The sequence below is a fragment of the Aythya ferina genome, assembly GCF_964211825.1.
Source record: "Aythya ferina genome assembly, chromosome: 7".
Taxonomy (NCBI): Eukaryota; Metazoa; Chordata; class Aves; order Anseriformes; family Anatidae; genus Aythya; species Aythya ferina.
This window is the reverse complement of record NC_140302.1, coordinates 29,035,161-29,052,519: the sequence shown is the minus strand read 5'-3', so window position 1 is coordinate 29,052,519 and position 17,359 is coordinate 29,035,161. Positions and strand designations below refer to the sequence as shown.

Here is a 17,359-nt window from a genome sequence, read left to right as displayed (position 1 = left end):
GGCAGTGAAGGCTAGAGCCTCAGAATGAGACCAGCCTAGAAGGGGAAAAAAAGTGACATGTAGAAAGCATGCTTTCAAGATTTAAAAAAAAAAAAAAAAAAAAAAAAATTCAAAAAAAAAAAAGAAAAAAGAAAAAAAAGAAGTATTTCCTCCGGAATGCAGTTGTACTAAACAATCCTCTAGCAGAAACACAAGAAAAAAATGTACGTGCTTTTGCCTTTTAAGGGCTATAAAGATTGCACCAGTGTGATAAGGTACAGTACTTTCATTGCAATAATATCTACGTAAAACCTGTATTGACGTAAACATTTCCAACTAATTTGCTGAACACATGGGCAATACTGTGCTTGGGAGTTTCTATAAATAAAATACAACCATGCAATTTCAGGCTGGATTTTGGAATGTGAACCACAGAGTTATGTCACCAAGCACAGGTCATCGTCCTGTTCCTTCCAGCAAGAATGCAGCTATCAAGAACATTTCACACTCAGATCAACTTTGCATTTAAGTATCACTTGCTTTCAACACCCACTGAGTAAAAATAGAAGAGGACAACATAGAAAGCTAAAAAAGCACACAGTAAGTTAATAATGTATTTTTAAGCTGCTGGCCTCCCCCCTGCATTGTGTATTTCCTACACAATCTATGTCAATGCAAATTTCAGCACCACCTTCAACAGCAGAATTTAATCCATCGAGTTCACTCAAGACTGTTAAAGGGGGAGGGTAAAACACAAGTTCAGTAGCCACAATTAAAGAAATTAAAAAGACGATAAAGGAGAATACTGTCTGCATGAATGCCAGCAGTTTTTTGTCTTAACTCCCCTATCTTAGAGAGACATTTATCAGCTTTCTATTAAATTGTATTTCAGTCATTTAACCTCATGGAAGGTGGCTGGAAGGGGGGCTGGAATTAGATGGTCTTTAAGGTCCCTTCCAACCCAAACCATTCTACGGTTTTATGACCCACTTTGCCTCAAACTTCAGCAAAAATGGGGAAACAGAAGCTTATCATCTTGCAGAAATCCTGTGAGGATGGTTAGAAGTATGACAGCAGTATCTGTTCTAAAGATTAACTTGTCTATGCCTAACTTTTCTCCTCAGTATTTTCATATTTGAAATATACAGAAAGCAAATTCCAATCACACAGAAGCCTCTATCAATGGGGATACAACTGTTCTTGTCAAAGATGGTATCATATCCTTTCAGGTCTTGGTTTTGCTTATCAGATTAAATTAAAACTTTATCTTTACAAATGCTGATTTCCAAAAATGTTTTCCAACGTGATCACAGTAAAAACAGATACCACAGTGCTGAACTGCACTGAAGTTAAGTCTGACTCTTAGCATACTGGAGGCAAACTAACACACACAAAAAAGTCATTCACTATTTCCTGCATTGTCAAGACAGATGTCAGCAACAGATTTGATAACTTCAGTGGGCTTTGAATCAGGCTTGATGTCATCTGGAATCCATGAAATACCAAAATGTTACAACTTAGCTTTGTATTTACTTCACACCTTTGACACCTTCTGCCTCAAAGTGATAATGACTTGTGAATACAGTGCTGGAGGATTACTGAGGGCTTTTCTTGGTTCTGTGAATGGCATCTTTCAGACGACGATTTGAATTAGTTTAACTTCACAATAAACAATACATTAAAAAATACAAGCAAACAATGAAGCCTTTTAACATATATTCCTGGCTCCCTGGGCACAATCTGTTTGGTTTTGTGCTTCATCTCGAGACAGTGTCTCAGTGAGCACCATTCGTTCATCTGCTCAAACCTCCTCTGATTCTTCCAGTTTCCTTGCAAACAGAGACTTAATTGCATCCTGCAGTTTTGGCCCCGTAAAAACACCCTTATTAGATTAGTGTTACTGGGCTCTGGGACATTCTCTTGTTAACATTCTACTCAATATAACCTTCTGTTTTGACATCTCTCTCTGGTCATATTTTTCTAACGAGATCTATGTAGATATTACACTCATTTACATATGGCAGACAACTACCTTACCGTGCCACACAAAACCATATCAAAACTCTAAAAACAAAAAAACAAAACAAAACAAAACAACCTGAAAGCAGCCCCCCATTTTATCTATCTGGCCCTTTACCCTCCCAAATAAGAAAATTAAATTGATTTGATCTCCTCTTAAGTGATGGGTTATAATATATTTTGTACAGATCTGAATAGCCAACTAACTGGTAGGATCTGATTGAGTAAGAAAAAAAAAAAGCATACTGGTCTGAAAACAGTACATCTAGAAAGTTTGATTTTCATATAAATACTGATATAAATTCAGCAATGTTAAATAGCTCAGATGACTAATCCTTCACAGGTGACTAATTCAGTGATTACTATATTCATGTTGATAACAATCATATAATTTAACATTTCATTTAACAATCAGAGCTCTCAAAAATGAAAGTATCAGTGGATACTGACAGAAGTAGAAGAAAGCATCATGAAAATGGTAAGCAAAATTAAAGGACATTTTGAATAGTTCTATTAGCCAGCTTAAATTTCTGATGCACTCGGGCAATACTTTCTGAGTTAGTGCTCCCCTCTGTTACTGATCTGCAAAACAGCTCTGTGACAACATCCCAAACTGGTGTGAAAACTACACCATCAAGTCCCACAGAAGTCTACTGGATCACAGAAGTGAAAACAGATTGGATAAAATTTATTAACAGCAACCTAGATTTGGTGAGATTCTTTTTCAAGTACTCCTATTAAGTAGAATTCCCTATTCCTTGACACCCTTAATTAGTAAGAATCATTGACAACCCTTTCAGTTTAGAGTGTTGTGTGTGTGTGTGTGTTGTCATGTTACTGAAAGTGTGAAATGTGAAATTGATGCCTGTGGCTTACTTTAGTAGCCAAGGCTTTTGGTAGTACACTGCCTAAACTGGCAATGTATTTCTGCCAGAAGACTTCCATACAATCAGCATTCATGAACTGGCTACATGTTTCCTTAAAGTAACTCTGAGTGTTTTTCCTTCCCTGATATAAGGGTTTAAAGCTACACTAAATCATTTTACTGTCGTTAAGAAACTTGCATTTGCAACCTTTAAATCATATTGAGATGGAAACCTAAGAAACATGGCAGTTACGTGATGTAAGTCTCAGGAGTGTGTTAAGTTGATCAGAAAAGAATACCATTTAAATCCTCAGAAGCTGATTCTTACATCCTATTACGCAAAGATTTTATTTTTATGCCCTGATGCTCGAAAGGTGTTTTCTGAGGTGTTCTTCTTCTATCTGTTTGCCCTCTATAACGGTCTTGAGTCTAATGATTTCACATCGTCTAAACAGGAATAAACACAAGTCACCAGATAAAATTATTTTTATTTCCTGAACTCAAATATTTACAAGTGGTAAGACATATCTGTATAGTCAAGGAAAAGAACTTTAGACAATGTTCCCTTCCTGTAAAATGCATCTGCTGCTTAAGCAATCCTGACATAAAGCACTGGCACACTAAAGGTAATCACAATTCCCTTCTGCATTTGGATCTAATAACTACGTATCTTGCTACAAAATAGTCATTCTTCAGGTCAGGTACCAGTTCACATTTTTTCAAGGACTTCAGAAACTTAGATGCAGCTGATAACTGCAGTGCAGTACTTGTACACAAGAAACCACTGTTTTTTAGACCCACTTGTAAAGTAAATATTTACTGAACTTCAAATTGTTACCAGAGCAGGAAAACATTTAACAAACACTTATGATGCATAAATGTGAGATGTTAAAAGTTCAACTGATACTATACCTGAATTACCAAAAACCACATCCCATGGAGAGCTGATAGGCTGCTCTTCTCCTTGTGCTCCACCTTCCTTGTCAACACCTTGTATCCCAATGCCTGCTACAGTAGTCACGATCTCTAAATCCAGGTCAATCTGCAAGAAGCAAAATGACGTACGCTAAATATACAACAGCACCTTGAGTTAATACAGAGGTAATACAGATAATCTGACCTAGCAATGTTTAAAATGGAGGATCTTTGCTTGCAACTAAAAACCAAATCCTAATACTCGTTTATGAAGGAGAATAATTATTTTTACCATAATGTTTGTTGCTGGTGGGGGACAGCAGGAAAAACAAGTGACTGAAATTTTCTTCCAGATGCACCAACAATGAACTGTCAAAATTTGGTCAGCAACTCTGGAAGAAAGTATCAACATTTTCTAGAGAAGTATTCAGATGGACAGTGGATATGGATGTTTCATTTTAGACTTCTTCTAAAGGAATATGCTGTAAAAAAAAATCAGATATTGTAGAAGTATTTCCTATCTCTACATAAAGTCATCTATACAAAAGATTTTTGCAATTAATTTCATGTGTTGGAAAAAAAAAAGTTTAATTTCTGCAGCCTAAATCCATTTATCTTTCCTTCCCCCTTTGTTTATAATCTGAGTTCCAATACTTCTCGTGAATTTATTGTAATGATTATATAAAAAAAGGAGTCTTTCACACGTGTAGCATGAAAACTAACTTTTGGAGCAGTTTGCAAGGCCTGTGTCCTGCACAAACATTTGAAAGGATGTCCTATAGCTGACAGATTATTTTAATTCTTGGATACCATGATGGCAAACTTAAATAAAAGGGAACAGCTACTTATCATGAGAGATGCTGAAGCAATATGACCCAGAACTTCAGCTGTTTCTGCACTCTGTTAACTGTAACACCTAATTATCTCTGGTCAACAGGCTAATATGGTGAGTATTATGAAGATGAAGGCCTTGGACCAACAGGGCCACTTGTTCCTTTCCAGATTAAAAGCGGTAGCCAATGACAACGAATACAGTGCAGAGGGCTTCTAGGCTAGTGATCTGATTGAAACACTGAATGAATGTGAACATACTGAACAGTAAAAAAAAGCTTTTCGAATTGAGTAAGCGTGTGCCTCTTCTGATCATGACTCAGACATCCTACTGGCTAGTAAATATGAGTAAATATCTTCTGAGATGCATAAAAACTTTTATTAATAAGGTAATATGATACTGCTTCAGCAAACTTCAGATTATTCCATATTTTGCCTAACTGGGTTTAAGATTCAACTCCTGTTTATACTGAACAACATTCCTATGCACTAAAAACTTCAAGTATTTAATTAAAAAAAAAAAATCAACACACAAATAATTCTGAAATTAAAGCAGGTATGCTTACAGGACCAAACAACTAGTTAACAAAAATTCAGATATCCACCAAACCATAAGAGTACAATAACCTTAGATAAGGATCTGAACTGTAAGTGAAATAGAAACAGCTTCTACTTCCAATACTAAGAATAGATGTTTCTCATAACAGGAAAGCAAGAGTCACAAGTTAAAAAAAAAAAAAAAAAAAAAAGAAAAAGAAAAAAAACGATCAGTTATGCTAGAACAAGAGGCACATTCTTCATTTCTAGATGATCTTAGAGGTCCTTTCCAACCTGAATGATTCTATGAACCGAAGTACAAAAGCATATGTAGCCCTTTAAAAATGGAAATGCAAAACAATATTTATATTAGTCCAAATTTCCTTCCTGATGTTGAAGATATTTGTAGAATAATTAATTTGGTATAAATTTTCACCTGTTTAAGTAGGGGAAGTACAAGAGGTTGTTTCCTTATGGAAAATTTACCTTTCTAATTAGATGATTTTCTGTATCAGCTACATAAATAACATTATTTTTTATAGCAATGCCTTGTGGTGAGTTAAAAGATGCTTCTGAAAATCTTCCATCTTTTCTTCCACTGTTTGGACCTATAAATGAAACAAAGCAAAACTCAAAACTCATTTCAGAAAAATAAAACTTAAAAAAAAGTGTATGTTTTTAAACCTGTAAGATAATTATATAGTCTAAAAGATGCTTTCATTGCACCTTGTATAGCCTTTTTTTTTTTATTCCTAATTAACAGCCAAACCATTACCAAAAGCAGCCAGCAAAGATTTAAAATTCCAAAACTCAATTACATTTCAATGATTTAGATTTTGCTGTAATTACACTGAAACTAATATTTGATTAGCAGCACTTTCTTATTAATAATACAAGCTGACAAAAAGATGACACGCAACTAATTACACGGAAGAACAGTGAGAATGATGGAGTGACAGCCTTCTGTACAGCACAAAGAGGAAAGAGAGGGAGGAACATGACCTGAATAAAACAGTGTGAAGGTAAGCATCGCATTTATAGGGAGTAACATTTAAAGTGCATTAGCACTGTGTGTCAGCAAAAGACATTTAGATACATGAGTTATTATGTGTGCATCATGATTTGTGATGCAAATATAGTAATTTCAACCTTTGTGCATGCCCACATTTATTACAGTATTATCAACTTCGTTACACTATTTTCTGCCCACAGAATCACTTAACTGAGTCACTGAAACATGCAAACTTTTACAACTTACTCTCAGAAGACAATTTAGACGTTAACAGACATGAAACATTGAGGTGCTGCTGTTTCAGTTTCCGATAATTCCTCTTGGAACTACATCAGGATGCCCATTCATAGGGAACAGCACAGAGTGCCAAAGGAAGCAGGGGTACCCATTCAGAGATAACAAGACTTCCCTCCAAGTTGCTATTTAATGAATATCCCAGAATACTAAAGGGTGTTTTGTTGGCAGAGACTTCATCTCACATACCAAACAGAAAACAAATTGTCTGACTCTTGTCATAAGAAACCTTGTTTGTACTTCCCATAGAAGGGTATTAAGGTCTTTATCAGGTTAGCTTGGATAATTAGCCTGTCTATTCAATGCCCTGTTCCATCAAATAATGAAATATTTCCTTCCTTTCTTAAAACAGTAGTGCCACTGGTATTTTTCTGAAGTTTGTGAATCCTATTGAGGGATGTTCTTCATTTAAAACAAACAAAGAAAAGCTCCCCCAAAACATACCATCAAAACCAAAATTCCATGTTTGTTTTTTCCTCTTGGAAAGGGAAGTATTTTTATCTCTTTTCCCTATCTTGATGCTGGATGTGAATGTATGTCACTGAAATCTAAACACATTTGAAACTCTTTCAGAAGATGGTTGGACCAGATGATCTTGGAGGTCTTTTTCAACCTTAATGATCCTATGACTCTACTCTTTTGTAATTCATATTGGTTATCACATGAAAAGACAAAACTTAGTCAATGAAATAACGACAACAAATAAGGGACACCTCAACCAGTTGCATTAACAGAGCCTCCCACTGATGGTACTACGCTATATTCCCTCACCTCCTGCAAAAGTGATTTTATAAGAAAAAAAATGTTATCAATGCTTATGAACTGCTAGGTCCTAGCAGCACCACCGAATATAGTCTACTCCTAAATAAAACTTATATAATCTTACCTCCAATAGTGTGCAGAATCTGCCCATTTTTCCGAGTAACCAAAATCCTGTGATGTCCAGTGTCTGCAATTACCAGCCTTTCTCCTGAATTATCTACTGTCACTTTGCCAGGAAACAGCAGGGGAGAAGGTGGGAGGGAGTCCCTGTATAGCTTTATTCCAATACTGTTGTCCTTGATTTGTCCTCTCTCCTTGTAGAATTTCAGTGCTACAGAAGTAAACAAAAACAGCTTCTCCTTGTGGCCTTCTCCAACAAGTGAAAAGAGCATGTTTCCACGAGGGCCAAGAATGACCAGAGTTGGCCAGCAGGACACTTCTAGCTCATGCCACAACGTTGCATCTGCATCGTTTACTACAGGGTGGACAATGTTGTATCTCAGAACTGCACTCTTGATGTTATCCAGGACTTTCTCATTCGGGAATTTCGCTGAGTGGACACCAATAATAACAAGGCCATCTGAAAGGAAAAATGAAGTATTGCACTGAAACATACCTGTAGTTCAATTAAAAAAACATGTAAGAAAGAAGCACAGTTATCCCACAACACTGCTAACTGCTTCCCAGAAAAGAGGAAAGGATTTGAACAAATAAAGAGCATAATATGTTATATATTGTTCTTACGCCCTGAATCTCTAAGGTAGAAAATTCTTTCAAAATGAACTGCTACAGCTCAGCCACGTTTAACTGATGCTTTGTTCTTTCAAGTGTTTAGGATACCTCTTTGACTTTTGCTTCCTTTACATAGCTATGTTGTTTACAGAAAACTAATTATTTTCCACTGTAAAGTAGTGATCACGAGTCCAGAGTTATCCTGGCATATCTCACTGTAGATCAAGTTAAAAAAACAAACAAAAAGAGGCACCTAAAATCAAAATAGTATCCTATATTTAAAATTAAAAAAAGAGAATTAATTATCATTTTTTCCCCTCCCCTTACAGTTTTTAACCTAATTTCTATATTTAGTTAATAAAGACAATGAAAAGTTCAGGTTTTCCCACAGAGGTAACTGCGCTTGAAATCCTAGTGTGAAGGTGCTGCACAAGCACCAAGTAATATAATTCAGCTTACATACACAGAATACATCGTATCGAGCCTAAAAATGATGAAAAAAGCACACAATTACCAGAGTCCTTGAATTGCTTTTTTTTCCTCAGTTTCATGAAATTCAAACAGAAACACAAATGTATGGCTCAGACTTCATTTGCTTTTCTCTGCGCGACAAAAAAGAAATATACATCCACCCCCTGCAGACACTTACGTAAGCAGCCCCAAAATTTCCATTCCCCCTACCTACTCAACAGAAAAAGAATGACGAGCCTTCCTTTTAGTTGAGTCACTTTTTGGTACGTCCTAGGAGCAAAAAAAGGACCCCTAACAAACACACACACACCACTACAGCCTTTTTCAGAGCCTTAAATTACGTTTTACCAGCATAACCAAACGCAATGAGCTACGCACATGACATCAACACCGTATTTCGTCTCACTTTGTACCAGAGAACACTTAGCAAAGAGCATGATCTTGTTAGTCAGAATAACTTGTCAGATCTGTGATGATTTGGGTTTGGGAGTATTTTTATTAAACTTCAGAGATCTGAGCAAAATAAACGAGACCGTCTGAACCATGACATTTGATTAAATTTCAGAACATTCCATTTCCAGAGTCTGTTGCTCACTGCCATCACGAGACATTTAGGATTTTTCCTCACTAAAGCAAGGAAGATAACAACAACCATGCAGTTGTAGGAAGATGCGATACAACAATTTTAAACCAGAACTGTTGATCTAATAGAAACCCCTACGTAGTAACCTTCCTATGCATCCACAAATCTTTTTCTTTCTGGATAGAGTGAGCTTTTTGTACCCACAGATAACAACAAGGACCCTTATACTACTTTGTCCAGTTTAAAGATTTGAAGTTTTATCTGATCATTTGTGTTATTTTGAGAAGGGTGAAATTAAGTGGGAAAGAAGAATATCCATAGAGCTGACACCCAGCTTGGTTCAATTCACTCCAGTATTAGAAAATATTTAGACAGCAACAACAAAAAAGTGCTTTCATCCTCCCCTCCAGTCAGGTCTAACCAAATAACAAGTATTTATAACACTTTTATTATTAACATTCAAGTATCTGCAGCATTTCCTTCCCTCCCCTAGTCATCCAATGTCTATAGGTGGATCCCTTGTAGCACCACAATTTTTTCAGTCATGCAAGTAATATGAAAAAGAAAAAAAAAAAAAAGACGACTTGGAGGCCCTACAGGGTGGCACGGAAAAAGAAGAGACATTATCCAACCTAATCCAATTCTCACGATGCTTATACTTTGAAATAAAATCAGTGCAGACCCCCAAAGAGCTTCATGAGGTTCTTAAATTACATTCACTTTGAATTACTGTGTTGTATCTTAAATTCATTTGTGCTCCTTCAAATATTCACTGCAATCAAAAATGTCGTATTGTACCACTACAGACAAAATAGATTTGGTTGAATAGCTATTAAGTTTATAAAAGCAGGATATAATTTGCAGTTTGAAAGGATAAAGGCTGACGTGCAAAGTCACTCAACTTCCGTCATTTGGAGTTGACTTGAATAATACGGTTGTTTTGTCCTAAACAAAATCCAATGGAAATAGCCATCCCCAAAGGTCTCTAATTTGGAAAAGACTAATTTTAGATAAATGTTTTCTCAGCAAAGTTGTAAGATTTCAGAGCACGAACTGTATTAGTTACTTGAAGCAGCAGTTACTTAGTTTTTCGAAGACGATTTTTGCCCTTATTCAAAAACAACCATTTGTTACAAGGGAATGAAGTCTTCATCAGTTTACCACAAATCTAATAGGAACAAAACCTAAATATTTTCAGTAACATTGCTGAAAAAATTATTTCTCATCTTCTAGATTCTCATAGGTTTCAGAACAATGCCTCTTTTCCCTCTCCTGTTTCTCTTTCCCTCTTCCATTTACAACTGCAAATATCAAGATCCAGAATCTTTAAGATGGGAAAAATTACAAAAGCAATAACTTTTGGAGCTTGCACGATAATGCATCTTTCTCCTTAACAAAGACATTCATTTTATTTAACAGCATTCTATCACTTTATTTTTTTAATTCACAGGAAATGTGTATTTTTCCACAATAACTCACACATCACATATTTTATTTACTTTACGATCAACTAATATGCCACAAGTCATTCTGAATTGGAAATGTGCATGTCAGATCATTCCTGTTATTTGGCATTTTCTATCCTATCCATTAAAACACCTCCCTAATAAAACTCTGGGCACGTACACAAAAGCAGAATGCTTTTGTACAGCCGTTCTCTGAAAGCAGTGCAGTTACAGCCAGGGGAGTTCAGCACTGCAAGAAGGGTAACACCAGCCCTCTGAGCAGAAAAGGGCCCAGAAGACACCTGTAAGCAACCACATGCAAGGAGAGAGGTTTGAACGGAAAGCAGTATTTGGTTTTAGGTTTTCCTCCTAGCTTTATGGTAGGGGTGGGGTCTGGCTAGCTGACGTATCTTTCTTCTGCCCCTGCTCTTCCCAGGCAGGAGCCAGAGAGCTCCACCACCATGCCTACACTGGCTGCTCTCAGTTACTTGACCATTTCTTTAAACCACTGTTCAGTTCTGTCATTTAACCAAATTTTGACCAGACTGGGCCTTAGATTTAAGCAAAATTTCAAATCCTGCTTTCAGCACTTAAAATCAGCCAACAGTCCCACATTATGCCAACACTGAATGTGACTAAGACTAAAAGTGAGGTTTTTCTTCTCAAATTCACAGTCCTTGACTTCACTGGCACATGAAGAATGCTTATTTTACACAAACCCATTCGAGTTCAGAAATCTTTGCTTTGCTTCCAGGTAGGGATTATATTCAGGCATTCGCTACGTTTCGCCATTGTTTTTTCCCAACAGCATTCCAAATTCCACAGGGCCTGACTGCCAGCACAGTAATCCATGCTGAATTGGTCTGAATTTAGGATTGCAGCCTCTTTCTTTAGGTTGCTCTTCTTCAGCCTACCTAAACATACAGCTGCAAATCTCTTCTTTCCCTGTTGCTCAGTGGATCTTTTTTTAAATTCAGTTTTTGTAAAAAACAAAAACAAACAAACAACATGAATAATAATGCCAAACCTTCTTCTCACACTCTTGAAGATTTCTACAATTTGGGTGATATTAAACCATGACATTCCCCTAAAGTTTTGCCATATGATCCTATCTAAACTCTCATCCCAACGGTTTCATTTCTAACACCATGTTTTCTACCCAGCCATTATAAACATTTGATGTGATAGGAAGATACGTCCAGCTTGTTCTGTTCTGCAATGCAAAAATCCAGATGCTGGCTTTGGAAAGCATTCCTGTCATGAAGAACTCTACACCAATTTGTTTCTAGTGCCTGCACTGTTTGCTGTTTTTTTGTTTTGTTTTTCATTTTGAAGCTTAAAGCAATATATAACACGGATTATTGAATAACTCTATATTACCACAAATGACTGGGGAAAAAAAAGCTTGTATTTTTTTTTAAAAAAAAAACATATTATAAACGTACAAAGCCAGAGCAGAAATAATCCCTTTCTTGAAAAAGGGAATAAGTGTTTCAGGATGCATTATGGTTGTCTGACACCTGCTGAAGGAAAGAAGTTTTCTACAGTAATGCACGCTGCATTGCTAGCATTTGATGAATTAGCTCTGTAAAAATGGAAGGCTGCCAGAGCAGCTATTGTTTTGGCAGCACAATCCGTATTTAATTTTTATTTCAAGTCAATTATTTTAATGGTTTTGTGGTAGAAATGCAGGAAAGGCAATTAGTTCGTATCTTAAGCAGTTGTATTATTGAGCTCAGAGGAGTTTAACTAATTTAATGTCAGATTGGCTTTTTATTTGGAAATTGAGAACTATTTTTCTATTTTGGCCCTTGTCCCCAACTGTAAAACAGTATTAATGGAGAAGAATAGCATCTGCAGGAATGGTAATATTTCAATATGAGAACATTGAACACAGTAAAATTCCGCACATTAATTGAATAAAAAACAAGTACACAGATAAATTAAAAAAAAAAATCACTGATACTGTCTTTGCCAATCTTTGCCAATCCTGCCTGCACAGTACACTGCTGTAAAACAGCTCAAACTGTAGTATCGTAAACTGTTGAGCTCTGAACAGCAAGTCAAACATTTTAACTACAATAGGATCAGCAGCAGTACATATAATTTGTCCATCAGAAGTATTGCTAGAGCTAGAAGGACAATGCTATACTGGACACCTGTATAGCACATATATGTTATAATATCCTCTCATGAAGAAAACTCGTGTGGAAACTGACAGATGCTACACTGTGATATAAAAACATGCACACCATTTAAAACACTTTATTTGAAGGATTATAGCAGAGCACAACACTGGACTTATGCCAAGCTATTTCTGAATATTAAAAAGTACTCCCTCTTATAGAAGTCATTTCTGGACTGCTGATAACATGAACTGAATACGCACTGGAGTTTAAAATAACTTTCTGAACGCCACTTGAAAAACAGAAATAGCTCCACTGAAGATAGCAATGAGAACGTATCAGATAAAGATGCTAGGCGACATTTAATCCTATGGAAAGCAGTCTTTATTTTGAGACAAATCTCCTTGAGTTCCAGACAATAGAACTGTGTGCGTATATACTAAGTCATTTAATGGCTTAGAAACATCTTAAAACTACAGATTCTCAGGTTCGGACATCTCACGTCTGATGATCACAGTGAAACTTCAGCAACGTATTCCACATACGCCAGTATTTGAACCATGTGAACAAGAAAAGAATAATCAGAATATCAAAAAATATCTACAGAAGGTACAATCAAAACCAGATACTGCTATTAATTATATCAGTATTAAGGTTTGTTCTCAGTTATGCAGAAAGATGGAGGCAACACTCCTTCAGCTGTTCAAACAACAGATTAAGATCCAAATGCACAGTGACATAAATGTTTTGTCAGAGTAAGATGCTTGTTTTCACTCTTACACTGTCTGTTAGATCAGGACCTTCTGTCACTACCACAGCACTGTAAATATGTAGATGAAACGTGTATATAAATGCTATGTTTACAAAGCTGAAGTTTAATAAAGTTACAATTTCACTACATATTTAATCTTTTTTTTTTTTTTTCCCCAGTTATGAGGAAACAGATTGGGGAACCAGCTGAGTGAAAGTGAACCTGCCCCCCATCCCCTGAAGAAAGAAGGAACTTCCATTAACTAAACATAACAGCAAATTAAAATGTAATGAAACTCCAGAATCAGGATGAATATCAAGATACCTGCATTAATATATCTTGATATTCTTACAGTATTTCTGGTACACCTGACATCCTTTCAACTTCAGTCTTATTCTTCCAATTTTTCTCAAATTTATCAAGCCAAACAACTTAACTTTCCAGAGCAGGATAACCATTTAAACCTACAATATATGAGTGAACAACTTAAAGTTGTAATTTCAAAGATGGTAATTTTTCTAGTGGGAGTAGGTAATGCATGAAAATAAATGCTGGCAAAATGAAAATCAAATCAGAAGAGCAAACAGAGAACCAGAAATGTAAACATTATAAGGCAAGGTTATTTTTATTATAGTATTTAATACAGGATTTTAAGGACCAAAAGTTAACACTGTTCATCTCATCATTTAGCCTACCAAAACAGCCAAGATAGCAGCTGATACATTCCTGGGTAAGACCACATCTTCTCTCTGACAAGTCATCAGGATGACAAGAGACTAAATTCTAAATAGCAGTTACCCTGCATTTTCATTCATTCAGAGAGAGATTGAGATTTTATCTCAGAAGTGAAATTAAAGGGATTAATTCCCTCTACAGAACAGAGGATTACTAACCGAAAATAAGGCAATGCAAATACCAAAAAGTAAACATTAAAAAATCCTAAACCATGTTTACGTATTTTGCTATTTCAGTTAGAAAGGGTGGAAAAAGGTCATTAAACTATATCCGTTCTACCATCTGTGTAACATTTTGCTCAGAGCTGGTTACTAAGTAAAAGTGTACATCTATCAACTTTGAGCCCGCATCTTACGTCCTCGCATTTTGCAAACCGCCCTATTCATGAGGATATAGGATTTGGGCTTCAAGCACATATCCCATTTCTTTAATTATAGAGACACAACAGATGCCATATTTAACCCCATCTAGAAATGTGATGAAAGCATAGCCGGTAACCTTTTTTTTTTTTTTTTTTTTCCAATACTTAAAATATTAGAAGACATTTTTAGGCACTCCTGAAATGTTGCCAGCTGTTTAGTAACCAACAAAGTGACTCAGCTACTCCACCTGCAACACTGCCAGGAAATTTTGTTCCAAGCAAGCCAAGGCTCTTTTACCTTTATCAGAGTACTGCTGCTCTAACTCGTGGAGATCAGGCAGCAGGTGCAAGCAATTGATACAGCAGTAAGTAAAGAAATCCAACACCACCACTTTTCCACAAAGGTCTTTGTGAAGAGAAATAGGACCTTCGGTGTTCAACCATTGTAGATCTGCAATTCAGAGAGCAGAGATACCCAGTTAGGGGAATAGTAGGGAAAGACACACCTAATTTGCATGACAACACACATTCCTAGTGTATTTCATTAAAGAAAAGTTACAACATAACTTTCTAGCAAGTACAAAAGCAAAACAGAAGTCTCATATTTATCAAACCCACCCTTGTATTACACAATTCTTCAAAATTAGTAAATGAGAATATTAACTAAATGTAATGTAACAATGAATGAGCTGTTTATATAGTTAAATTGTCACCTTTTAATCAAAAGAACATGCAAACCTCGGAACAATTCCCATACATTTTGAAAAATTATCTACATTATTCAACACCTAACAAAGTCATAGGTGTAATACCTATTTACTTAAACTTCAAATAAAAGCAAGTAAGTTGATAACCCATTAAACCCTTCATGATTTTGTAAGATTTTGTAAAGAGCTAGTTTCAGAAATGACAGCAACATTTTTGTACTTAGAGCTTTGATCTTGATTTTCAACAGTTTCAAATGACAGGTATGAAATAACACTGCCACCTGGGAATATAACCCCCTCACATATAGCCAGTAGTACTCCTGGACATTTATTTCAATTACTTGATGAGACATTAAGGCAATGTTTCCTCACTGGTAACTTCTTATGGGACCAATTCCTTTGGTCCCATAAGAAACTGGTATCAAGACATAAATGTCATAGATTACAGTCTGCCATTATTTCCATCCAACTCTTCTGAAAATAACGGGATCAAAACCAGATAGCTAAGTCCCATTGTAAAGTTGAACTAAATTTTCAAAGAATTATTATTTTTTTAATATATAGATTTACTCTGATTAATCTAAAAATACTCAAAACTTCCACCCTGTCAGTTTCAGCAAGCCAAGTTCTTACTGCCCCATGAGAAGTTACAGCTACTCAAGTCAGCAGGTTTGTTTCCTCCTTCAGTAAGCAGAAATTTGTTTCCTAGCTATATACTATATACATATATATTTAGAAGGATAAATGAATGCACAAATGTTCAGATTTGGTGACGCTAATTACAATAATTTATGCATTACTTCCGCTGTGTATGGACAAGACTTTCCACTTGGCTTTTTCAAAAGAAAAGAGCTGGTTATTTGTTTTATGATGTGTCTTCCTTCTTCAGTAGAATTGGGATATCTTTCCTAAAAATAAACTGGAAATAAATAACTTTGGCTACTATATGAGCTGATTTCTGGAGAAAATAAGCTTTGACAGAAGACAGAAACATAAATATTACTGATGACAAAAGTGAAAATTCAATTCAGAAGTCCAAATCCAGACAGAAAACGCATTCGCTTTGCTTCACTGGTTAAAAGTCAGAATTCACTCCTATGCTACGCATGTGGTTTTAATCCCACAGTTTATCTGCTTAGGCCTCCATCTTGCAACCTCCTTAATCTCTCAGAGTCCCAGAGAGCCTCACTTAGGTTACAAGGCCCCCGAGCAGGACTTGCAAGACCTTTATGTAACCCTCGATTCACACTTTTCACAAGAAGAGGTGGAGAAATGTGCGAAACACGAAGGGGGAACAGGCAGAGCCCTGAAGGAGGAGGATGTCTCCAGCACAGCAAGCCTTAGGGTGCAGGGATGGAAACTGATGAGCACGGGGAAGCCATGGCAAGAGAGCTGAGAGCGGGAGGAAGCTTCCTGCCAATACACTGGAGAAAAACGAAACGCTTTATTGGAGGGAAAACAAAAAGAAGAAGTTAGTGAAGCTAACAGAAGAAAGAGGATTTAAAGAACATGATTTTTGCAACCGGTACCAAGCGAGCATCCATAAGGGGCTTCCCTTATGTTGCCCTTTACCCCCCCGGGGGGGCTTTTGAAGACTCAGAGCCCCATAACCAGATAAAAACACCTTTAAAGAGAGCCGCTCCGGGCCTCATCGCCCAAGGCACCCCCTCAGGGTGAGCCCCTCAGGGCGAGCCCGGGGGGGCACCGGGGCCCATCGCGGGCCCCTCCACCCACCTCCACCGAGCTCGGGCACCGTCAGGTCCCGCTCCCGGCTGTCGGCTTTCTGCAGGTAGCCGTAGACCAAGGCCTCCTTGTCGCGGGGGCTGTCGGCGTCCAGCAGGCCGTACTCCAGCTGCGTCTGGGCGGGCCGCAGCCCGGGCAGCGCCCCCGCCGCCATGGCGCCTCCCGCCCGCCGCTGCCGCCCTGCCGTTTGGCCGCCGCAGATTCGACACGCGGGCGGCACGGTTGTAATTAAACAGGAATAATTAAAAATAATCGCCAAGCGCCGCGCGCGAGCACGCCGCAAACTCGACTGTGTTAAAGAGCGGAGCTGATAATTCCTCCCCGATTTTTTTACAGGGCTTTTGTTATCCGGAGGAGCATATTCGTCAGGAGAAGCCCCCAGCGCGCCAACGCCGGCTCGGCAGATTCCACACATCCTTTTATTTTCCCGCCTTTCTCCTTTTTTAAATAATAAAATAAAATACATTAACAGATGTGAAAAGCGGCGCAAA

At 37.2% G+C, this 17,359-nt stretch overlaps 1 protein-coding gene across 1 annotated transcript in view; it reads right to left on the bottom strand.

Annotated features, from left to right (window-relative positions):
* The window catches only part of NHLRC2 (NHL repeat containing 2), a 38,982-nt gene extending 21,933 nt beyond the window's left edge, over positions 1-17,049 (bottom strand). The window contains exons 1-5 of the mRNA XM_084526533.1: positions 16,860-17,049; positions 14,717-14,869; positions 7,339-7,794; positions 5,633-5,754; positions 3,776-3,905 (exon numbers count right to left, since the gene is read on the bottom strand). Of these exons, the coding sequence (XP_084382659.1) occupies positions 3,776-3,905; positions 5,633-5,754; positions 7,339-7,794; positions 14,717-14,869; positions 16,860-17,022 (1,024 nt within the window). The 5' untranslated portion in view covers positions 17,023-17,049. The remainder of the gene's footprint in view (positions 1-3,775; positions 3,906-5,632; positions 5,755-7,338; positions 7,795-14,716; positions 14,870-16,859) is intronic.
* Between the last annotated feature and the right edge of the window lie 310 nt (positions 17,050-17,359).